Below are 24607 nucleotides of genomic sequence, written 5' to 3' on the forward strand. Positions count from 1 at the left end.
GTTCGTTCTTCTGAAGTCCATGGTATTCAACATTCTTTGTCAACACCATAATTCAAAGGCATCAACCCTACTTCAGTCTTCCTTATTCATTGTCCAGCTTTCGCATGCATGAGGTGGTTGAAGATACCATGGCTCGGGTCATTCATTAAGTCGAGGGTGAAGCCTGGGTTTCTGGTGTGGGCGACCAGATGGAGGGCTTGTCATTAGCCCAAGAGAAAAGAAGTAGAGGTTGGGTATGGAATGTGTGTTCGATATATCGTTTTAAGTGCCTGTGAGGCAGCCGAAATGGGAATGCCTAATTCGTGGTTGTCAGGAGCTCAGATGGAAGGTATGGGCAGGATGTGCATTTGGGATTCACCAGCACAGACGGTGAGTGAAGGCGTGGGATTATGGGGTGGATGAGGCTGTGGGAATACGCAGACTAAGAAGGCCAAAGACCAAACTCTGAAGGCTGGTATTTAAAGAGCAGAGGGAGTGAATCCTGTCCAAGAAACTAAGAATTCCTGCACAAATAGATGCTCAAATAAAAATATTCAATTTGTTAAATAAAGGGAAGGTCAGAGACAGGAGGAAAATCAGAGCATGTAATAGAAGCTCAGGAGAAGAGGATTTTTAAAAGGCAGGAGTCAGCAGAGTTATTTATGGGCAGACAGGTAGGAGGAAGACTAGATTCTAGGACTCAGTAGCTCCGGCTTAAGAAGCCATTTACTTCCATCTGGTTTCATCGCTGCACATCCCACTTGCCGTCAACTCTGAAGCCGTGTGCTGCAACGACATCATCCAGGAGCTAACTGCTGTCAGTCTCTCTTCTGTTCAACATGTCAATTCTAGCTCTTATCCTGTCTCCATATTTTACTTCCACCCGGTTTTCACTCTAGGTTTGTCTTATGCAGGGCTTATGCATTTCCTGGGAAATCTTCTAGGAAAACTACCATCAGAAAGACAGGTATAGTCTCACCATACTCCAGTCCAAGTGGCCATTTTACTTTATAGCACCCGCCGTTTAAAGCTGTCACAGGGTCTCATGCATTCTGAACTGTGCCGTCCTAACAGGGTGCTGACTGCACCCTTATGTTCCATGTACTCTTTCAGAGGAGTAATTGGCCGGAGGCTAATGACTGCACCCCTTCTCTCCATATGACTGTTTTGGGCACTGACATCATCCAGGGACTTCTGGTTTTTAAACATTCCGTATATTAAGGGAAATGTTAGGAAATAACTCTGTCTGAAATAAGCAAGCCATGTGAAGAGCTTCAACAGGAAGAGCAGCTAATGAGAGGCTAGGAAATGAGATAATCTCTTTTATGGAATCATTTGATATTGAGGAAACAAGGCATTTACAAAGGAGGGGACACAATGAAATTAACCAATGAGCTGAGCCATCCTTTGGGATCAGTAACCTTTAGACCTAGACCCACCAGCATGGCTGTGGTAGATGAATGTACTAAGGCTGACCTCTCCGGGAGTTTGTTTCCTCTAAGGATAGTTTTTTTCAGACTCAAAAGGCCATTTCCTAAACTAACTAGACTGTAGAAAAGTGAAAGAAGGTAGAGCAAAGCGCCAGTCCATTCATGTATAACTATTGGAAACTCCCTACTTTTATTATACATGGCTGAAGACCAAAACACAAAACAACGCAAAACCCCCTCAAGTCCACTGAATCAGAAAGATCCACTTCACAGGCCAAGAATACAAAGCTAATAGGTATTTGTCCAAAGAATGACTCTGCCTGCTTATTCTAAAAGTCTAGCATCGCACTCACTTTGGCAGCACATATATTAAAATTGGAAGGATAGAGAAGATTAGCATGGCCCTTGTGTAAGGATGACACACAAATCTGTGAAGCGTTCCATATTTTTCAAACACATAAAAAAAAAGTCTAGCAGCCAAGAGAGGCTTGATAAACTAAAAATCAAAAATTGTATTCGTCAAAAAACGTGAAACTGTGTATGCTTCAAATTTCTGCATTTTATTGCATTTAAATTATACTTTAAGAAAAATTTTTTAAAAAGTGAATAAGAAGAAAGAAATAAAGTATACTATTTGATACTACAGACAAATGAAGCTAAATAATTTATATCTATAACAGGATCAGAAGCAGAAAACAAATAAAGGTTACTCAAAAAACTGCTTGAGCTGCCCCAACAGACTACATTTTTCTTGGGTCATGAAAGGGACTTTTTGAATAAGCGATGGCACCCCAGCCTCTATCTCATTAAAAAAAAACTGCATAGGATTTTTGGGGTGATGAGTAAGGGCTGATTCTTATTGTTTTCAAATGGTCTGTAATTTTAAAACTTTTTCATTAATAAAAAAGTCATGCATGCTCGTTCTTGCAAATCAAGGATTAAAGCTCTTTGGATTTAGGCATTTCAGGTTGAGGGGGGAGGTTATTAGACTCACTTATTTAAAAACCCATGCTGAAACACAAACAAATAGTCTTTGTTCATCTGGAGATTTTAATATATTTATTTGAAAACCAAGTTCTGTGAAAGAGCACACTAAATAGTCATATATCTTCTCTTCAACCAAAGACTTGGAGACAAGTTTGTTCAGGTCAGCACAGAGGCGATGATACATGCATTGGATAGCAGGTCTCAGCTCGAATGTCCTCACAGGCGTTTCCAATACGAGCCTGGACAATCTTCTTCGGATGAGCACAGGAGAGACTAGAAGGGGGGATGGGGAGCTAGGATTATTCTGTATTCAAAAAACATGTCCTTTTTTTTTTTTTTTTTTCCCCACTACTAGCTGTTGAAGTCTAAAACTAGCCCCAGTCCTGCTAATTTGGAACTAATTTGCCAAGAAAGACTATAGTTTCCAAATACCTAATACCCTGAATGTTTATCTTTTTGAAAACAAGAATCCAAATTCCAACTATAAACTTGTAAGCCGCTTTATAGTTAACTGGCTTGAAAAACTCCGTAAGGGTCTTCAGAAAGGAACTGTGAAAGGCTGAGGGGGTTAAGTGTGAAACAACTCAGTTCTGCGAGACTGAGTGCTCCTGGTGTCAGTACCACCATATGCTGCCTGGGGGTTGGGTAAAGCTTAGGGAACCATGGAGGACTGAAAGATGATTTTCAAAGGCAAGGTTACATGGCAGGGACATTAACAGAAACCTCCGTCTCTAAGGTTCAAAGTCATAGTCTCCCTGAGGCATCAATATATTTCTCACTGATGTCCTGCCTTAATATTTATTATCTGAGATTTCGGTAAAAGCTTTCATTAATTGACATTCAGTGTGTAACAGTCACCACGCTAGAGTTGCAACAAGACTCTTTTAAATGTATTTTTCTTGTGTCATAATGTAATAAATGATACTGCCTTTATTCTTTATTTAGAATAGGAAAAAACTATTTGTCTGAAAACGTATTTGGATTAGGGTGGAATTAGAGAACCTTGGTTACATAGATCATATGCTTCTTCAAATATGTGAAGATTATTGAAAATATGAAATATGGGAAATGAGAAAGAAAATTTTGTGGAATTAGATTATTTCAATCCTTTGTATCTAAAGAACTCCTTTAACATTCTTAAAATACTGGCATAGTAGTGGTCTTTTTTCAATGGGACAAAGCTTTGTGGTATAGTCTAAAAAAAAACCACACACACACACAACCAGTTGCTTTTGAGTTGCTTCCAACTCATGGCGACCCCACGTGTGTCAGAGTAGAACTGTGCTCCACAGGGTTTTCGACGGCTGATTTTTCCGATTCTCCGGGAGGTCTTGCAACCGTTAGGTTAGCGACGGGGTGTGTTAACCATGTGCACCACCCAGAGACGTCTGGTATAATCTAACTGACCCCCAAACCCGCTATAAGCACCGTGTCTTATACACACTAGATGTTTAAAAGGAGCCCTGGTGGTGCAATGGTTAAGCGCTCAGCTGCTACCTGAAAGGTTGGAGGTTCAAGGTTCGAATTCACCCAGCAGCACCCCATATGACTCAATTTTGGAGAAAGACCTGGCAATCTGTTACTGTAAAGATTACAGCCTAGAAAACCCTACAGAGCAGTTCTGCTCTGCCACATGGGGTCACTAAGAGTTGGAATTGAGTTGGTGGCACCCAACAATAACAACAGCAACAGATGTTTAATAGTTTCGTTGAGTAAGTTAATGTTAACACTTCTAGTATGAAGAGATCCTGTGCTACTCAAAGTATGATCTCTGGACAATGGACCAGTGCCTGTTCACAGACTACAACCGATCCACGACAAGGAACTTACTTTAGAATGTAAATCAATTCTGTCACTAAGCAACTATTCAGTTCAGAAGACCTTTTTTTTTTTCCTTGGTAGCAAGACTTTGTCCATGAAAGAACTGAGTAGATTTACATTCTGCAGCAAGCTCCTTATCTTCTCACGGAGCTATAAAACAGTTTGCAGACCAGCCACTTTGAATAGCATTGGTAGACTGCTAAGGATAGAGAGAGTCAAAGAAGAAGGAATTGGTGGTTATGTAACACGGAAAGATCAAAAAGAGGGAAATTTTAATACGGTTTATATAAATATGGATTAAGCACAAAAAGGCACAAACAAGAAAAAGTGAAAAACTGAGACAATGTCCTTGCACCAACACTTGTGAAGTACTGATGAAGAGATTTCCCTTCACGTGTAATCTTGTTCCACACACACCTCTGGCCCTTAGTCATCAATATACTCGAACGGTTCTGGGGGTTCTGGCTCTTGTTCCTCCTCCTCGATTTTTGGGCCATGGGCTGCCACAGGTTCCACCAGCTCTTCAGTATCTTCACTGGTATCCTTCAGAATGATGATGCCTCCAATGGAGAGCTGTAAACACAGACCGGGGAGTGAAGAAGCACGAGGTCCACTCATACCTCAAGCCTGGTCCAGAACCTAGAGTGCATGCTTGTCTAAGGGTCTGGAAGTGAAGAACTGAGAGGGCTACACCTTACCAGATGGGACTCAGGAAACCTGGGCAGCTGTGCCTGTGTGACCCTACATGGGCGACTTAACCAGACTGCTCAGCTACAAGAAGAGGCTGATAGGATCTTCCTGACTATTCCTTAAGGTTAGTCTGAGGGCTGAACGAGGAAAGCAATGTCACTGTGCAATGAACATAAAGATAAAGACACTGTGATCAATAAGGAGTATTTACAAACTTAACCCACTGGCTCTGGAGAGTGGAACTTCTGGTGCTGTTCTACATTCCAGTTTAAGAGTAGTACTTCCCAGCCTCACTGAAAGGTTGGTGGTTCAATTCGCCAGCTGCTCTGTCGTCTGTAAAGATTTAGAGCCTTGGAAACCCTATGGGGCAGTTTTACTCTGTTCCACAACGTCGCTATGAGTTGGAATCGACTTGACCACAGTGGGTTACTTCCCAGCCACGGCCCTGACTAGTAGTCTCAGTCTGACAAGAGAGAGAATGTTTATCATCCAAGAATGATATTCTAATGCCTTGCTGCTCAAGGCATGGCCCTGGACCTGAAGCAGCCTCAGGTAGTTAGAAATGCAGAAAACCTAGCCCCATCCTAGATCTACAGAACCTGCATTTTACAAGAGATGCCCAGATGATTTCTATGCACATTAAAGTTTGAGAAACACACTAATTTAATACATACTGTATTATTTGTGAGAAGACCATCATTTTGGGCAAAAGACAATCTACAAATGATGAGCCAATTTTTTCCCGCAGTTTCAGAAAAACAAAGAGACCCAAATAATATCGCACATAACTACAAATCGTTATGATGCAAGACAATAAAGAAACACATAGGAAACAAAGGGAAAATAGACTGTAGAAGCAATTCTATTAAGCCCTCTCCCAAACATATTAGCAGAAGGTAAATTCAAACGCCAAATTATTACCCCATCTCTGGTGTGCTAATCTTATTCTCTCTGCTGCCTGTGTAAAGGGAAATGGAAAGCTGCCCTCTGTAATTAAATCAGTCAACAGTGGCATGGCACATCTGGAAAAAGCATATTTCTACCAAAGTACATTACTGGGAAGGAAAAGGAGCACAGCATATTAGTCAAATGATTCACACAGTATAAGCATCACTACAGTTCAACCTAATTTGACTTTTACTCATCAGAACTCTGCCCTGCCACACTATAAAACTGGTGTGACTTCATGAAATTCTAAACTATTTCTCTCAACACACACATTAATCTATAATTCTCTCCCTTAAGAAACCTGCTTTTCTTGAGGAAGATTCACTTTATAAATGGACTCTGCCTTTACTACTAATACACACCCAAGAACAATAAGGGTGTCTGGCCACTGTCCTAATCCTCCATGGTCTAAAGAACCAAATGGAGATGAATGTTCTACCAAACAGAATACCTATGCTCCTCAAGAGAACTTCTTATTTTTAAAACACATGGTGCCAGTTTTTTGATTATATTATCATGCTTAACTGAAATGAAATAATCTAACTCAAATCCTGTAATATAATGAACATATGAAAAGGGCTTTTTAGAGTTACACGTGTTAGTGAGAAAGTTCACAGTAAGGAGAGTAAGATACATGATGTTCTGTTCTCTGGGAAGGCTAGCAACAACTTAAGACACAGGCAACACAACATGTCCTGCTGCCAAGTGCTCCACTCTCTCTTTAAAGCCTTTTTTAAGAGGAACAGGAAACGAGAGTAGGGACGTTGCAGATATTTAAAACTTTAGCTGCTTCTTTCAAGTGCAGCGTCTGAGGAGGGATTGATGACCCTGCCACTGAAGGTAAGCAGTAAGCCATCACGCAGCCCTTTCTTCATATGCACATACACTGCAGTCATTACTTTTCATTTTTTCCTTTTAACTGAGATATAATTATATAATTACAAATAAAATAAAGTCCACTCTTCTAAAGTATACGGTTCAGTGGTCTTTAGCATAATCACAAAGATGTGCAACCATCTCCTCTATATAATCCCAGGACATACTCCTCAGCCTAACGGGTGACTCTGTACCCACTGGCAGTCACTCTCCACTCCCCCTGCCCAGGCCCTCTACCTCTAATCCACCTTCTGTCCCTGTGGATTTACCTATTTGGGATATTTTATATAAGTGAAATCGTACACTATGCGGTCCTTGTGTTTGGTTTTTTCACTTAGCACAATGTTTTCAAGGTTCACATGTGTTATAGCAAGTATCAGTACATCCTTCTGTTTTATGGCTGAAGGCTGTGGTCTTTGACTCCATCAGTAAGTGCTTCAGGTCCTCTTCATTTTCAGCCGGTAAGGTTGTATCACCTGCATATCACAGGTTGTTAATGAGTCTTCCACCGGTTCTGATGCTGCGTTCTTCATATAGTCCAGCTTCTCGGATTATTTGCTCAGCATACAGATTGAATATGTATGGTGAAAGGATACAGCCCCAACACACACCTTTCCTGACTTTAAACCACAGAGTATACCCTTGTTCTGTTTGAACAACTGCCTTTTGACCTATGTACAGGTTCCTCATGAGCACAATTAAGTATTCTGGAACTCTCATTCTTTGCAACATTATCCATTAATTTGTTATGATCCACACAGTCACATTTGAATTGTGGTGTTGGCGAAGAATACCGAATATACCATGGACTGCCAGAAAAACGAACAAATTGGTCTTGGAAGATGTACAGCCAGGATTCTCCTCAGAAGCGAGAGTGGTGAGATTTTGTCTCACGTACTTCAGACATGTTACCAGTAGGGACCAGTCCCTTGAAAAGGACATCATGCTTGGTAAAGAAGAGGGTCAGTGAAAAAGAGGAAGGCCCTCAATGAGATGGACTGACACAGTGGCTGCAATAATGGGCTCAAACACAGCCATGACTGTGAAGATGGCACAGGACTGGGCAGCATTTTATTCTGTGTTGCTATGAGTCTGAACAGACTCAATGGCACCTAACAACAACAATGGATGGACTACCATTTTCTTTAGCCATTTACCAGTTGATGGACATTGGGCTGCTGGTACTTTTTGCCATTATAAATAATGCTGGATGAACATTTACGTATAAATTTTTATGTGAACGTGTGTTTTCATTTCCCATGAGCAATCTTTTTTTTTTTTAAAATAATTTTTATTGTGCTTTAAGTCAAAGTTTACAAATCAAGTCAGTCTGTCACATATAAGCTTATGTACACCTTACTACATACTCCCATTTACTCTCCCCTTAATGAGTCAGCCCGCTCCCTTCCTCCAGTCTCTCCTTTTGTGACCGTTTTGTCAGTTTCTAACCCTCTCTACGCTCCCATCTCCCCTCCAGACAGGAGATGCCAACACAGTCTCAAGTGTCCACCTGATACAAGTAGCTTACTCTTCATCAGCATCTCTCTCCAGCCCATCGTCCAGTCCCTTCCATGTCTGATGAGAAGTCTTCGGGAATGGTTCCTGTCCTGGGCTAACAGAAGGTTTGGGGACCATGACCGCCAGGATTCTTCCAGTCTCAGTCAGACCATTAAGTCTGGTCTTTTTATGAGAATTCGGGGTCTGCATCCCACTGTTCTCCTGCTCCCTCAGGAGTTCTCTGTTGTGCTCCCTGTCAGGGCAGTCATCAGTTGTGGCCGGGCACCGTCTAGTTCTTCTGGTCTCAGGATGATGTAAGTCTCTAGTCCCATGAGCAATCTTATAGGTTGAACTGTGCCCCCCAGTATTGGCTATGATTCCCAGTATTGTGTGGCTGTCCACTATTTTCTCATCTGATGTGATTTGCCTATATGTTGTAAATCCTACTTCTATGATGCCAGTGAGGCAGGATTAGAGGCAGTTTTATGTTAATGAGGCAGGACTCAATCTACAAGATTATACTGTATCTTGAGTGAGTCTCTTTTGAGATATAAAAGAAAGAAACAAGCAGAGAGACAGGTGGACCCCCTACCATCAAGAATGAAGAACCAGGACGGGAGTATGTCCTTCAAACCTAGGGTCCCTGTGCTGAGAAGCTTGTAGATCAGAGGAAGACTAATGACAAGGACCTTCCCCCAGAGCCAACAGAGGGGGCTGGGGCCCTGAATTCAGACTTCTAGCCTCCTAAACTGTGAGAGAATAAATTTCTCTTTGTTAAAGCCATCCATTTGTGGTATTTTTGTTATAGCAGCACTAGGTAACTAAGACAGGCATATACCTGAAAACTGCTGGGTTACATGGTGAGTCTCCATTTAACTTTTGGAGGAACTGCCAAACTGTTTTCCACAGTGGCTGCACCAGTTTAAATTTCCACCAGTGGTATATGAGGCTTCCAATTTCTTCACAACACTTATTGTCTGTCTTTTTGATTATATAGTCATTCTTTGAGATGATGTGCATCCCCCTAGTGATTAATGACATTGAGAATTTTTCCCTGTGCTTACTGGCCATTTGTATGTCTTCTTTGGAGAAATGTCTATGCAAATTCGTTGCCCATTTTTAAACTGGGTTGTCTTTTTATTGTTGAGTTATAAGCGTTCTTTACCTATTTTGGATATAAGCCTCTTTTAGATATAGGATCTGTACATATTTTCTCCCATTTTGTGGGTTGTCTTTTTTACTTTCTTGATAGTAAATGTATAACAATTTTTAATTTTGATGAAATCCAATTTGTCTTTTTTTTTCTTTCGGGGGGAGGTAGGGGTTTGCTTGTGGTTTAGGTATCATATCTAAGAAACTACTGCCTAATTCAAGGTCATAAAGATTTGCATGTATGTTTTCTTTTACAGTTTTAGGCTCTTACAAGGAACGATTTTCAATTAAATTTTGTCTGTAGTGTGAGGTAGAAGAGCAAAATCGTTCTTTTGCATGCAGGCATCTAGTTGTTTCAGCACTATTTGTTAAAAAGACTTCTTTCCCCATTAAACTGTCTTGGCACCTTGTCAGAAATCAATTGATCATAAACGTATGGGTAGATTTCCAGACTCTTAATTCTAGTCCATTGGTCTATATGTCTCTTTATACCAGTACCACAGAGTCTTAATTACTGTAGCTTTGTAGAAAGTTTGAAATCGGGAAGTTTGAGCCAACTTTTTTCTCATTTTCTCCAGATGGTTTTGGCTATTCTGAGTTCTCTGCATTTAGATATGAATTTTAGGACCAGCTTTTCAATTTCTGCAAAAAAGACTGTCGCAATTTTGATAGGGATTATGTTGAATCTATAAATCACTTTTGAGTATACTGTCATCTTAACAATATTAAGTTTCCAATCCATGAACATATGTCATTTTCTTTTCTTGTGATGCCTGTCTGATTTTGCCACCAGGGTAATACTGGCTTCACAGAACGAGCTTAGAAGTGTTTCCCCTACTTCAATTTTTAGAAGAGCTTGTTAATTTTTCTTTAAACATTTGGTAGAATTCACAAGCAAAGCCATCTGGGCCTGGGATTTTCTCTGTAAGAGGGTTTTAATTACTAATTCAATCTGTTTACTTATTATAGATCTATTCAGATTTTATATTTCTTCTAGAATCACTTTTAGTGATTTCTGTCTAAGAATTTGTCCATTTCATCTAGGGTATCTAATTTGTTGGTATACAGTTGTTCACAGTATTCCCCTACAACCCTTTTAATCTTTGTAAGGTTAGTAGTAATGTCCCCTTCTTTCAGTCCTGATTTTATAATTTGAGTTTTCTTTTTTTTCTTGATCAGTCTAGCTAAAGGTTTGTCAGTTTTGTTGGTCTTTTTGAAGAACTAATTTTTGGTTTCGTTGATTTTCTTTACTGTTTTTCTATCCTCTATTTCATTAATTTCTGCTCTAATCTGTATTATTTCTTTCCTTCTGCTTGTGTTGGGTTTTGTTTGCTCTTCTTTTTTCTAGTTTCTTAAGTTTGAAGGTTAGATCATTGATTTGCTGGCTTTCTTCTTTTTCAATATAGGTGTTTAAAGCTATTAATTTTTCTCTAAGCACTGCTTTTGCTGCATCCCATAAGTTTTGGTATTAGTGTCTTATTTTCATTAATCTGAAAGTACTTTCTAATTTCTCTTGTGACTTCTTTTTTGATCCACTGGTTATTTAGAAGATTGCTGTTTAATTTCCATATATGGTTTACATATGATTTTCCATGTGCCAGACATAGTTTTAGGTGTTTTACATGTAACAACCTGTTTAATCTTCAAAACACCCCTAGGAGATGGGTAATATTATCAACCTAATTTTACAGATGAGAAACTGAAACTCAAAGAGATTAAACCACTTGTCTTAGCCACACAGCTAAGAAGTGGCAGAACTGGAGTACAAACTGAGTGCCGTCCAATTCAAGCCTTTAAACCACTATGCACAGCTATCTTCCATCCCTTGCCCTTGTCTTCTTTAGGTGATAATCTAATCAAGTAAGACCTTGGCTCACAACTGTACATAAGAGATGTCTTCCACCCACCATCAAGATCTTAGCTGATAAGAATGGGTTTATTCTCCTACAAGGATCTAGAAATCTTGTCGACAACACTGCCACAGACCCAGGATCTGGATCTCTTAAATATGTCTACTGGTGGTTCCCTAGTTTTCCAGATACAAGAACCTGGAAAATAAAGACATAATCATGCTCAAATTTCAGATCAATATTTGTTTCTAACGTGAAACTTTCTGCTTTGGAATAAATTAAATGACATTCAGATCTTTTTCTAAGTCTAAAATTCAATGAATTTATGAATGCAGTCTAATTACAATGAAGATCAACACTTACTGAACAATGCCAGCTCTTGTTCTAAGTGCTTGTGTATTAATGTTATAAACTTGTTTAATCTTTGCTATATTCCAATGAGTTAGGGATATAATCTCCATTTTATAGCAGAGGAAAAACTAAGGCAGAGAGAGGTTTGGTACTTGGCCCAAGGTCACATAGTCTGTAAGTGGTAGAATCAAGACTCAGGATCCTTGAAAATTTATCTTTCTCTATCAAGGTTCTATTGTCCTATGAATTAATATGCCATTGGTATATAGGCAAGAGCCATTGGTAACTTACTGGTTTGAAAGGTTGGTATCTACAAGTCTCTGTCATGGTTAGGACCTTAAGCTGGGCAGGCATAACTCGGGCTGGGTTATCCAATAACTGGAAGTTTGGCTCAGGCTCTTTTTTCTTCTCTTTTTCTTCCTTTTTCTCTGCCTCATCCTAGAAAACAGAAAAAAATAGCCCTATAAGGTTCACGCCTGTTCCACATCACTGGGTATATTTGATAAGTTTACTGAGCAAATAATAGGTGCAAAAGGTAGTGGCAGATATAGTGGAAGTACGACTAAAGTGACATCAGACTCAGAGGAGGGAAAAGGTAACTCTGGAGGTAAGTATGGCATTTAACTTAGTTTCAAAGAATGTGAAAGTTTTCTGCCAGCAGAGTTCAGAAAAAGAGAGTCTATTTAATTAAGCACATGGCAAGAAAACCCTGTGGCTGAAGCATGGGGTGGATGGGGAAATAAGACTTGAAAAGCTAGATGACATCTGATCTTGCCTGAAAGGGCTTTTCTCCCATCATCATCTCTTTATCTTTTGAAAATCCTACTCTGCCCTTTAAAACCGATTTCAGTTATCACTTTATCCAGGAACTCAATTCTGCTCTGTATTCTTCTATTCTTCCCACAGAGCCCTGGTGGTACAGTGCTAACCAAAAGGTCAGTGATTCAAATTCACCAGCTGCTCCTTGGTAACCCTATGGGGAAATTCTACTCTGTCCTATATGGTCGCTATGAGTTAGAATCAACTTGACAGCAACAGGTTTGGTTTTCGTTTATTCTTTGGAGCCTTGGTGGCGCAGTGGCTAAGTGTTCAGCTGCTAACCAAAAAGCCGGCAGCTCAAATCCACCAACCACTCCTTGGAAACCCTATGGGGCAGTTGTACTCATGAGCTGGATAATCAACTTGAGGCAATGGGTATTTATTTTTGGGGGGGGGGGTGTTCTTTCTATAAATGGATATAAATTAAAATCTCTTCTAATAAAATTTTATGATTCTATATACTTGGAATAGGATAATTATTTAAAACAATCCAAGAGTAAGGTAAAATAATGTTCAACTAAGGAAGAATCTGGACCACAACAGAGATAGATAAGCAAAACCTCAGTTCATATGACCACCAAGTTATACCTACCACTTCCATTTTTTCCTCTTCCTTTTTCTCTTTTTCTTTTTCCTTCTTTTTAGCCTTGGCAGTAATAGATAATACAGCAGTAGAAACCTAAAGGAAGTGAATAGGGTAGATAGTTTCAATCCATTATCTATATACAAACATAAAAGCCCAAAGAGGGCTTAGCCGTACAATATTTCTCTTTTTGCCAGCAGCAAGTATCAAAAAGAATAAGAGCCAGGAAATCGATGGGAGAAGCAAGCAGGACATTCATTCGCACAGTGTACTACTACTTGTCATCAGGTGAGTCTTTAGTTTCTGACGGCTGCTGTCTAGTGTAACTCGGTCCTCTTCTTTTAATCTGTAGCCTATCCTGGATGTAGGTTTGCTATTGTATACTTCTGAGATAGAGAAAAGGATGCTACACTCCTTTTTGCTTTATAGGGAAAGCATGAGAAAACAAGTTTTTCTCCAGCCCTGGTGGTAGAGATGTCCTCACTGTCCTAGGTGCCCTACTACATACAGTGTGTGAGCGGTTAGCCTGGAATTCCTCCTTGATGGGTCTCATGGAACTGAAAGATGAAACAGAGATTTTGAAAGGCTGGGCAGTACTGGTGTAAAGCCTGACTTTGTTTCTGAAACACAGATGATAAAAAACAAGATGCTGTTGTCAAAGGGGATTCATCACCTTCAAATTAGGTCAATTACATAATTATCCTTATTCACAAAATTTACAGCAAATAATTGACAACTGGCTAACACAGAAAAAATATTATCCTAAGGTAAAGAACCATTTTCCCAGGTATAGGGTGACATGAAAAGATAATTTTACTGAGTAAAACTTCGGGGGCAAGTGCAGCCTCTCTCATTCACTATAATTTAACATACACCAATCAGTGTCCTCATATGCAGTTGGTAGGAGTACAAATTGGTTATACCTACAAAAATAAATGCATATTACTTATATGATCAAACAATTTCACGTCCAGGATTCTAACCTATAGATATTCTTGCATAAGTGCCCAAATATAAGTGTATACAGTCTTTCGTTCCAGCCTCATTTATACCAGTGAAAAATCAGAAATAACCAAAAATGGACATCAAATAAAGAAATGGTTAAATAAACAACTATACAGCCATAAGAGGATGTAAAGAAAAATGAGATACATACGTATCGAAAATGCCGATAATATCGTTAAAGTGAAAACAACAAGAAGCAGAACAGTATGTACAGGATAATTCTATTTGTGTTTAAGAATATTCCTATGTGCAGAGAAAACATTAGGAAGGATTCACAAGTTGTGACATGGGACCTGGATGAGGAGGAAAGGAAAATATTCTCCTGTGCAATGTTAGATTTTACAGTAAGAAAGTATTACTTTTATGGTAACTAATTTAAAACTTAAAAAATAGAAACAAATCTGAATAAAACAGTAGCTCCTCTATGTCAACAGGAAACAAAGAACCTACCTTTTCCTTTTCTTTTTCTTTTGGTACTTCCAGAGGCGCAGGATATGCAAATGTGGATGGTTTACAGTTGGATTTATACTGAACTTTTGGCATCTGGAAAAATAAAACAACTTTTTTGTCTTCCTTCATTAAAATAACTAAAATCAGGGTTTAAGTATTCTACACTCTCAACAAGCATACAGATGCAAAAGGAGATCAGAAGCTCCAATTCAGACTCATTGTCAATTTCAGTGCTATTCAAATATGTTACTATTTTTCTCTGAAGGCACCTGTCTTCTTTTGTTGAGCGAGTTTTTAGTGCTCTAAAGAACTGCCCCTCGCTCCCTTACACTATTCTGAAGATTTGTGACCCTGAACCAAAAAACCTAAACCCACTGCCGTACAGTCCATTCTCACTTACAGTGACGACCCCGTAAGGTTTCCAAGGCTGTAAATCTCTATGGAAGCAGACTGCCACATGGCTCTCCTGTAGACCTGCCAGTGGTTTTGAACCACTGACCTTTCGGTTAGCGGAGCAGTGCTTTAACCACTATACCACCAGGGCTCCTTTGAACCAAACTCGATGCCACTGAGTTGATTCCGGAGTAGGGCTGCCACACAGGGTTTCCAAGGAGCAGCTGGTGTATCTGAACTACCGACCTTCTGGTTAGCAGCCAGGCTCTTAACCACTGTGCCACCAGGGCTCCCTCTTCTTTGAACAGGCATGCCTTCACATCATCTGTATCAACGACCCACCCTGTGTCAGCGGGTTAATTCCCACTTACAGTGCGAACATCAGTTCCACTGTTACCTCCTTTGTAAAGTGTTACCTGATTATCCAGCCTGCATACCTTTTTTTTTTTTATACCTACTTTGATTTATCTTCCTTGTACCACCCTACAACCTATACAAGTCTGTACACAGTTTCCACATCATACACTCATGCCTTATAAGGGTCTAACATGAGCCTCACAGAAAAGTCAGCTTCACATTACTTATTGCCCAGGTTTAGAGTTAGCTAATTTGAACTTCTCTTTATTTACCCAGTTTGCATTGGTGGAGAATGGTAATAAGGATCACATTTACTAGAATGAGGAAGACCTTGTCTTTTCCATTGTGAAGAATGAAAACAGAGATGATAAATTGTTTTCCAGAGGGGAAAAGCCCCTAAAGATTATGCAGGACATTTAATTACAATGACAAAGGTTAGCGATAGGGAAACCAAAAGATTCTTAACTTGAGACATAAAACTGGTCAATATTTATAAATAAAGGTTACAGCCTTGAAAACCCCATGGAGCAGTTCTACTCTGCAGACATGGGGCCACCATGAGTGAGAAGCAACTCGACAACATTAGTTTTAATACTGAAACACTTAACCAAGGGATAACTGGCTACACAGCTATAGTGGAAAAAAAAAAAAAAAAAAGAATGAAATAATCTTTATTACCCAAGCTTTGGCCTAAAATTTTTCCCTTCTGAAAATTTAATATAACATTTTAACAATAGCAGTGAGAAGATGTAAGAATTATTTAAAGGTCAAAGGCCTCTGGATGAGAACAAGATGAGTCATCAGGCCACAAGACTGAGGAGACCGAAGTATGAACTCCAACCCCGTTTAAAAAAAAAAAAAGATGTGATGACAGTGAATGTAGAACCTTAAGGCTTTGACTTCTGTGATTAGTTTGATTCTGTCAGATTCCCTGGCTCCTCACTGTTGGTCTTGCTTCTAGCCATGACCAAAGGGACATCCTCCTACTTGCCCCCACTTTATTATTTTTTTCCTAAATTTTAATTTATTTTGCTGTTGTTCAGAACATATACAGCAAAACAAATACACCAATTCAAGTTTCTACACGTACAATTTAGCTACACTGATTACATTCTTCGACTTCTGCAGCCATTCTCACCTCCCTTTCTGACTTGTTCCTCCCTCTTTAATATAAATTCACTGCCCTCTGAGGTTCCTATCTAATCTTTCGAGTTATTGTTGTCAATTTGATCCCATATAGATAGTTCTTAAAAGAGCATAATGCTCAAGGCAGGCCTTTTTTACTAGTTAAGCTAAACTACAGATTGGTTTTAAGACAACCTCAGGGGATATTTTTGGTTTAAGGTTTACAGATTATCTCAGGACAATAGTTTCAGGGGTTCATCTACCCTCTATGGCTCCAGAAGGCTAGAGTACGTAAGAATTTGAAATTTTGTTCTGTATTTTTCCTCTTTCAATCGTGATTCTTCTTTTTGATCAAAATGTTTCCTAGTAGCAGCTGGGCACCATTCAGTTCTTCTGGTCTCATGACAAAGGAGGTAGTTGTTCATGCAGGGAATCAGCCACAAATTCCGTATCCTCCTCCTATTCTTGACTCTCCTTTTTCCTCTGTTGCTCCGGGTGAATAAAGACCAACTATTGTACCTTGGATGGCCACTTGCAAGCTTTTAAGTCCCCAGCCATACGAAGCCAACTAGGAAACAGAAGCACTAAACACCTAATTAGGCCAATTAACTCGGATGTTCCGTGAAATAAGGACGCTAAACCTCCAAACCAGGGAACCAAATCCCATGAGGTGTCTGGCTGTACATAAACTGCCTCAGCAGCCGCTCGCTCTTTTTTTGTTGCTGTTGTAAATATATCTACGATACAACTTTTGCCAATAAACTTTTTACAGGTGTACTACTTAAACTGACAGTAATTACGGTAACTGGGTGTTGCAACCCCACCCTTACTTAATGTGATTTTTCCATCACCGTTACTGCCCCTTTTTCTCCCTCCCTCTGGCTCCTGGTAACCACTAATAAACTTGGGTCTCTATACATTTGCTCTTTCTTGTCTTTTTATATTAGAGAGGTCATACAATATTTGTCCTTTTGTGATTGGCTTATTTCATTTGATGTAATGTTTTCAAGCTCCAGCTGTACTGCAGCATGTATCACAGCTTCATTTCTCCCATTGGCTGAATAGTATTCCGCTGTATGTATATACCATATTTTTTTAATTCATTCACCTGTTGAAGGGCATTTAGGTTGTTTCCACCTTTCGGCTATCATGAATAGCGCTGCAATGAACACTGGTGTACAAGTCTCTGTTTCAGTCTCTGCTTTCAAGTCTATTGGATACGTAACCAGGGGTGGAATTGGTGAGTCATATAGTAGTTCTATTTTTAGTTTTTTGAGGAACCTCCACACTGTTTTCACAACGGCCATACCATTTTGCATTCCTACCAGCAATGGATAAAGGTTTGAATTTCCTCATATCCTTGCCAACATTTGTTATTATTTTTTTCTATCTTAGCCATATTAGTGGGAGTGAAATAGTATCTTACTGTGGTTTTGGTTTGTATTTCTTTGATAGCTAATGATGCTGTTTGGTGGCCATCTGAATGTCCTCTTTGGTGAAATGAGTATTGAAGTCCTTTGCCCACTTTATGATTGGGTTGTCTTTTTGTTGTTATTAAAGTTTTATATATATTTTGGTTATTAGATTCTTGTTGGATATATGGTTTACGAAGATATTCTCCCAGTCGGCAGCTTCTTTTCATTTTCTTGGTAAAGTCTTCTGATGAACAAAAATTTTTAATTTTTATGAAGTCCCATTTCTTTGTCTTTTGCTGCTTGTGCTTTCGTTATTATATTAGTCCATTGTTGAAAGCTAAGTCTCATGGCGTTGCCCCTGCTTGTTCCTCTAGGAATTTCATGGTTTAGGTTGTACATTTAGGTCCTTAATCCATATGAATTTGTTTTTGTGCATGGTGTGAGGCATGGATTGTTTCATTTTTCTGCATGTGGAAATCCAATTTTCCCAGCACCATTTTATTGAAGAGACTCTTCCCCACTAAGTAGACTTAGAACCCTTGTCAAAAATCAGTTCACCACAGCTGTGTGCGTTTATTTCTGGACGCTCGATCCTACTTCGCTGGTCTATGTGTCTGTTGTTATACCAGCAGCAGGCTGTTTTCATTACTGTAGCTGTGTAGTATGTTTTAAAATCAGGAAGTCTGAGCCGTCCTACTTTGTTCTTCTCTTTTGACATTGTTTTAGCTATTTGGGGCCTCTTGCCATTCCATATGAGGACTCCACTGAGTCTATAAATCGCTTTGGGTAGTACTGACGTCTTAACAATATTAAGTCTTCCAAACCATGAACGTGGAAAATCTTTCCATTTATTTAAGTCTTCTTTAATCTCTTACAGCAGTGTTTTATAGTTTTCATTGTATAAATCTTTCACGTCCCTGGTTAGATTTATTCCTAGGTATTTCATTCTTTTAGATGCTATTGTAAATGGAATTGTTTCCCTAATTTTCCTTTCAGATGTATCATTGCTGCTGTATAGAAACCCGACTGATTTTTGTCTCTTGACCCATACCCTGCAACTTTGCTAAATTCCTCTGTTAACTCTAGATGTTTTCTTATGGACTCTTTGAGATTTTCTAAAATACAGGATCATACTATCCATGAATAGAGATAAATTTTACTTCTTCTTTTCCAATCCAGATACCTTTGATTTCTTTTTCCTGTCTTATTGCTCTGACTAGGACTTCTAATGCAAAACTGAACAGAAGTGGTAAGAGCGGGCACCCTTGTCTTCTTCCCGATTAAGTGGAAAGCTCTCAGTCTTTCTCCATTAAGTACAATGTTGGCTGTTGGCTTTTCATACAGGCTCTGAATCATATTAAGGAATTTCCCTTCTATTCCAATTTTCTTTAGGCTTTTCATCAAGAAAAGGTGTTAGATTTTATCAAATGCTTTTTCGGCACCCAGAGATGATCATGTAGTTCTTTTCCTTTGTTCTACTGATGTGGTGTATTATGTTGATTGATTTTCTAATGTTGACGCATCCCTGCATTCCTGAAATAAATCCCACTTGGTCATGGAATGTTGCTTTTTTAAATATGTTGTTGGATTCTCTATTTGCTAGTATTTTGTTGAGGATTTTTGCATCTATGTTAATAAGAGACATTGGCCTCTAGTTTTCTTGTGGTGTTTTTGTCTTGTTTTGGTATGAGGGTTATGTTTGTTTCACAGAATGAATTAGGGAATATTCCTTCCCTCCCTATATTTTGGAAGAGTTTAAACAGTATTGGTGTCGATTCCTCTCTAGGTGTTTGGTAAAATTCCCAAGTGAAGCCATCTGGTCCAGGAATTTTTTTTGTTGGGAGGTTTTTGATCACTGATTTATCTCTTCACTTGTTATGGGTCTGTTGAGACTCTCTATCCTGTCTTGAGTCAGTCTGAGTAGGCTGTGTGCTTCTAAGAATTTGTCCATTTCATCTAGGTTACGTGGTTTGTTGCCATACAGTTGTTCATAATATTCCGTCATAATTCTCTTTATTTCTACTGGGTCAGTTATAATGTCCCCTCTCTTTTTTTTATTTTGGTTATTTTCACCTTTTCTTTGTCAGTCTAGCTAAAAAAAAAAAAAAAAGGCTTGTCAATTTTACTGGTATTTTCAATTAACTTCTGGTTTTACTGATTCTCTGTACCATTTTTCTGTTTTCAATTTTATTTTTTGCTCTGATCTTTGTTAATTCCTTTCTTCTGGTAGATTTAGGCTTAGCTTGCTCTTCTCTTTCTAGTTCCTAGAGTTGTTGAGTTAAGCTGTTAATTTGAGATCTTTCTTCTTTTTTTTATGTAGGCATTTATTGCTATAAGTTTCCCTCTAAGTACTGCCTTTGCTGCACCCTATAAATTTTGGCATTCTGTGCTTTCATTTTTATTTGACTCTAAGAAATCCGTGATTTCTCTTTTGATTTCTTCTTGACCCATTGGTAGTTCAATAGTGTGCTATTTAATTTCCATATGTTTGTGTATTTTCTAGTTTTTTTTTCTGTTATTGATTTCTAGCTTCACTCCGTGGTGGTCAGAAAAAATACTTTGTATGATTTCAGTCTTTTAAAATTTATCAGGACTCGCTTTCTGACCTGAAATGTGGTCTATCTTGGAGAATGATCCATGTCCACTGGAGTAGAGTATTTATTGCGCTGCTTTTGGGTGGAGTGTTCTATTTATGTTTCTTAAGTCTAGTTGGTTTACAGTGTCATTCAGGTCCTCTGTTTCCTTACTGATCTTCTTCCTAGATGTTCTTTCCAATATTGAAAGTGGTGTACTGAAGTCTCCATCTATTATTGCAGTACTATATATTTCTCCCTCCTATCCTATTGGTATTTGCTTTATGTATTTAGGTACCCAATGTAGGGTGCATATATATTTGGGATTGTTAAACATTCTTGATTAATTGACCCTTTTATCACTATGTAACATCCATCTTTATCTCTTCTAATAGATTTTGTCTTAAAGTCTACTTTGTCTGATATTAAGATTGCTACCTTAGCTCTCTTTTGGTTATCATTTGCATGGAATATTTTTTTCCATCCTTTCACTTTCAACTTGTTTGTGTCCTTGGGTTTAAGGTATGTCTCTAGTAAATGGTATATAGTTAGACCATGTTTTTTTAATCCATTCTGCCACTCTGCCTTTTGATTGGAGTACTCGGTCCATTTACATTCACTGATAAGAAGTGACTTACTTCTGCCATTTTGTTGTTTTTTTGTGTGTCTTATGCCTTCTTTGCCTTTGTCCTTTAGGACTGTTTGCTTCTGAATTTTGTTAGTTTATTGTAGAGTGACTTTTTAGTTCCTTTCTCTTTCCCTTTTGTGTATGTTTTTAAATATTTTCTTAGTGGTTACTATGAATATTACATTTAAGAGCTTGTATTTACAACATTCTAGGGGAAGTTGTTTTTTTGGGTTTTTAGGGTAAGTTGGTACCAACTTAACTTTAGTAACATACAAAAAATTCTGTATCTATACCATTCCTCTTCCCTACCTTTTCTGTTATCACTAATTACATCTTTATATTTCCTGTGCCCTGTAACATAATTTTATCCTTGCCTTTTATATATTTGTTATTAAAAAACATGAAGGACAAAACATTTAGAATTTTCAAGCATGATCCTCCTCTTTATTATTATCTTTTCTTTCATCAATGATTCTAGCATCACATAACTCTAAGACATGTCCCTGTTTCAAACCTTCAGTCCTCATTATTAAGACTTAGTTGAGGTCCTCATTCTTCCTTGTCTGGGTTACTGCAATGACATTGAAATGGGTTTCCTTTGCTATCAGAAAGATCTTTCTAAAATGCAAATCTTATCAGGTCATTTAGCTGTCTGAAGTCCTTCAACAGCTCCCAAAGTCTTCAGGATTAAATAGAATTCATCAGTGTTCTAAAAGCCCCTTCATACCTATACATTTAGCATATTCTCTCCCAATTGTATAAAGAGCTGGAGGCTAAGAAAAGATAAGAACTTACCCAAGTCTACACAGTAGAGTTCCTGGGTGGTTCAAATGGGTAATGCACTCAACTGCTAACCAAAAGGTTAGAGGTTCAAGTAGACTCAGAGGGGCCTCAGAAGAAAGCCCTGGTAGTCTACTTCCAAAAAATCAGCCATCAAAAATCCTATGAAGCACAGTTCTACTCTGAAACACATGGGGTCACCATGAATCAGAATTGATACAATGGCAAATAGTACACAGCTATAAAGAACCTGATTTTTAAATCTTCCACTGTCATACTCCACTCAACAAGGTGAAGATTCAATGTGAAGGGAAAATATTGATAAGAGGTTATGCAGATCTATGTGTAGCTATGGAAAAATCTAAGAAGCACTATTCGTCTTTAAAATTAAATGAAAATCCTTGTGTGTCAATGATGAATAGGATATTCTACACAACTAAGATTTCAAGAACATACCTTTAAGTCCTTGTTAAGGCCAATGACACAGGTAGGAGTATAAGCCAATGACAGGAAGTGTGAAAGAGGAAACCAGAACCAGAACTGGGTAAAGACAAGGACGCCAACTACAGAAGGCATATGGGTGTGTCCAGTTCTGGACTGTAAGGAGATGGTGACATTATGACCACCTGGAGAAAAAGAGAAACACCATGAACATCAATCCAGCAGAGCAAGACTAAAGATTTCTAAGTACTACACAAAAGAAACATTTGGCGATAATCTTAAGAACACAGATCATACAATCTACTATGGAGTCCTTGGAACTAGTTAGCCAATGAGCTATCCAGGGTCTCTAAAATTGAAAGTGCTACATTTGCTGTTTTTTCCTCTTTCTGATTTAACTATATATGCCTAAATGCAGGAAAATACGTATTTATAGCATAATCACACACTTATAAATATGTTTAACAGTAAAGACTGTTTCTTGCTTTTTAGGCACTAGACAGAATAAAAATTACTAAAATTATAAGAAACATCCAGAGCAAGTTATGAAGATCTATGTGCCGCTACAGAAAAATCTAAGAAGCACTGAGTGTTACTCTGTGAATTATTAAACCCCTTAAATTGATAGGAGGCAGTTCTGACATTAACTAGCCTTGTGACCTTGGACAATCACCTTACTTCTAAGAGATTTTTTTCCCATTGGCAAAACAAGTATTGGAACCTGAGCAGTGATTTTCAAAAGAAAAATTTTAACCTTCAATCCTTGATTTAATTGAAATTTTTTGAGAACGTATAAAACATGAAATAATGACATCAGAGCTGATCCTGTTTAATCAGACGTTTGGGCTGCTGACAGAGTATAAGTATGGCTTAGAAACTGACCTGTTTGCCCACATCTTTTCAGGAGCCCTAGTCTATTACTTGAGAGAATATAGAAAAAGAGTTTAAACCAGTCAACTAGATCTAAGATCCAAGCATCGGTGGGATAGCTGAATCTTTATTGGGCACTTGAGATTCTAGGAGGCTATTAAGGATTGGAAACTCAAATACCTTTAGGAAACAGCCATTTAACACAAATGAGAAAAAGTAGGCTAGGAGCAGTGGAGACTGAAGCAAACTAGAAAGTCCATGCCTTATTTAAATGTAGTAGCTGTTATTAGGGATGTAGGCCTGAACTATTATTATGGATATATTTTCTTCAATACCTCAGGTCATTGGGTCAGTTCGTTTAAAAGTAGGCCCTAATGTTGCAAGTTTTGTTTGGTAGGCAAAATAAAAAATATCATTGGACTGGATTTGGCCAATGAGCTGCTATATTGCAACCTCCAGTCTATATGGTAATGGTGCTGGACTACAGAACTCTGAGAAGCAAATCTTCTTAGTTTATATAACAGACTATGATAACTGGGGATTGTCTGTTCTGAATCAGGATCCTGATTGGAATTCCAGTGTTGAATTCCTGTTGCTCACATCTCACTCCCCACAGATATCAGCATCTTGCACGTGCCGCCACATCTGCTTGAGTCAGGAAGTGAATAGTGACTTTACTAAATCAAAAAGTATTGTAATTGTTGTAAGAACCAGGGTTCTACTGTTAGCCAAATAATCCAGATTTTCTTATTACTTCACTACAGACCTTTCATTTAAGATTTCATCTGGAAAAAAAAAAATCAGGTCAACTTTAATTTGAGTTAATAAATTAATGGTCTACTTATACTTTCTCCTTCTACATTCACTAAATGTTTCCTATGTACTGAGAGTTCTGAACAAACTACTGGAGATCCCAAGAAGCCAGAGAGACAGCTAATTAGATAACTGAATTTAGACATAAAAGTATTATGATAGAGATAAACACAGGTGTTAATGGGAACATAAACCTAAGCATGCTACCTAACCCAGGGTGGTGGCTGGGTAGGGTAGAAGACGGGGAAAGCTGCCCAGAGAACGTGCCATCTGATCTAAGTTTTGAAGTTGAACTCCATCTATTTCAACAAAATCTATCTTCTTCAGACTTAGGAACTAGCCTTTTGTTCTAACACTGTGAGATCTAATAAACAAGGGAGGGTTTATTCTATTGATAGTGTTTATAGTTTTATGGAATTTACTCATAAATCTTCTTATTCTTTGGCTTTTCTCCCTTGAAGAGGCCAAATCATTCAGTGAGTTCTCATACACGTCCCTTCACTCACTGCTTTGGAGCTGTCCTCTCCATATTTTCTCCTGTGCCACTAACTCCACTAAGACAGAGGCCGGGCCTGCAAATGTTTCTAATGCAGTTGCAGCACAGGAGGGCAGAGTATTAACACAGAGTGAAAAAGGGTGAGAAAACAATTTTATGCTTAGTTAGTAGTAAACAGCACAAAACAGAACTTTAATGTACCAAATAACATGAAAAATACCCAAGGCAAACACCATTATAAATAAAAAGGGAAATGGAAAAAAAAGCACCAAAATTTA

General features: G+C 38.5%; 1 protein-coding gene and 1 non-coding gene across 3 annotated transcripts in view; one reads left to right on the forward strand and one right to left on the reverse strand.

The window, feature by feature from the left end:
• Window positions 1-1754: 1754 nt before the first annotated feature.
• Window positions 1755-1859, forward strand: LOC111752766 (U6 spliceosomal RNA). Its single transcript, XR_002787682.1, has one exon. It is a non-coding gene; the product is annotated as a U6 spliceosomal RNA (small nuclear RNA).
• A 580-nt stretch (window positions 1860-2439) lies between these two features.
• PSMD1 (proteasome 26S subunit, non-ATPase 1) overlaps window positions 2440-24607 on the reverse strand; it is a 112625-nt gene continuing 90457 nt past the window's right edge. For both annotated transcript variants that reach the window (XM_064286559.1, XM_064286558.1), the window contains exons 20-25: window positions 22166-22335; window positions 14439-14531; window positions 12993-13079; window positions 11873-12019; window positions 4635-4790; window positions 2440-2669 (exon numbers count right to left, since the gene is read on the reverse strand). In XM_064286559.1, the coding sequence (XP_064142629.1) occupies window positions 4644-4790; window positions 11873-12019; window positions 12993-13079; window positions 14439-14531; window positions 22166-22335 (644 nt within the window). In that variant the 3' untranslated portion in view covers window positions 2440-2669; window positions 4635-4643. The remainder of the gene's footprint in view (window positions 2670-4634; window positions 4791-11872; window positions 12020-12992; window positions 13080-14438; window positions 14532-22165; window positions 22336-24607) is intronic.

Source organism: Loxodonta africana, chromosome 6 (assembly GCF_030014295.1).
Source record: "Loxodonta africana isolate mLoxAfr1 chromosome 6, mLoxAfr1.hap2, whole genome shotgun sequence".
In the NCBI taxonomy this organism is placed as follows: Eukaryota; Metazoa; Chordata; class Mammalia; order Proboscidea; family Elephantidae; genus Loxodonta; species Loxodonta africana.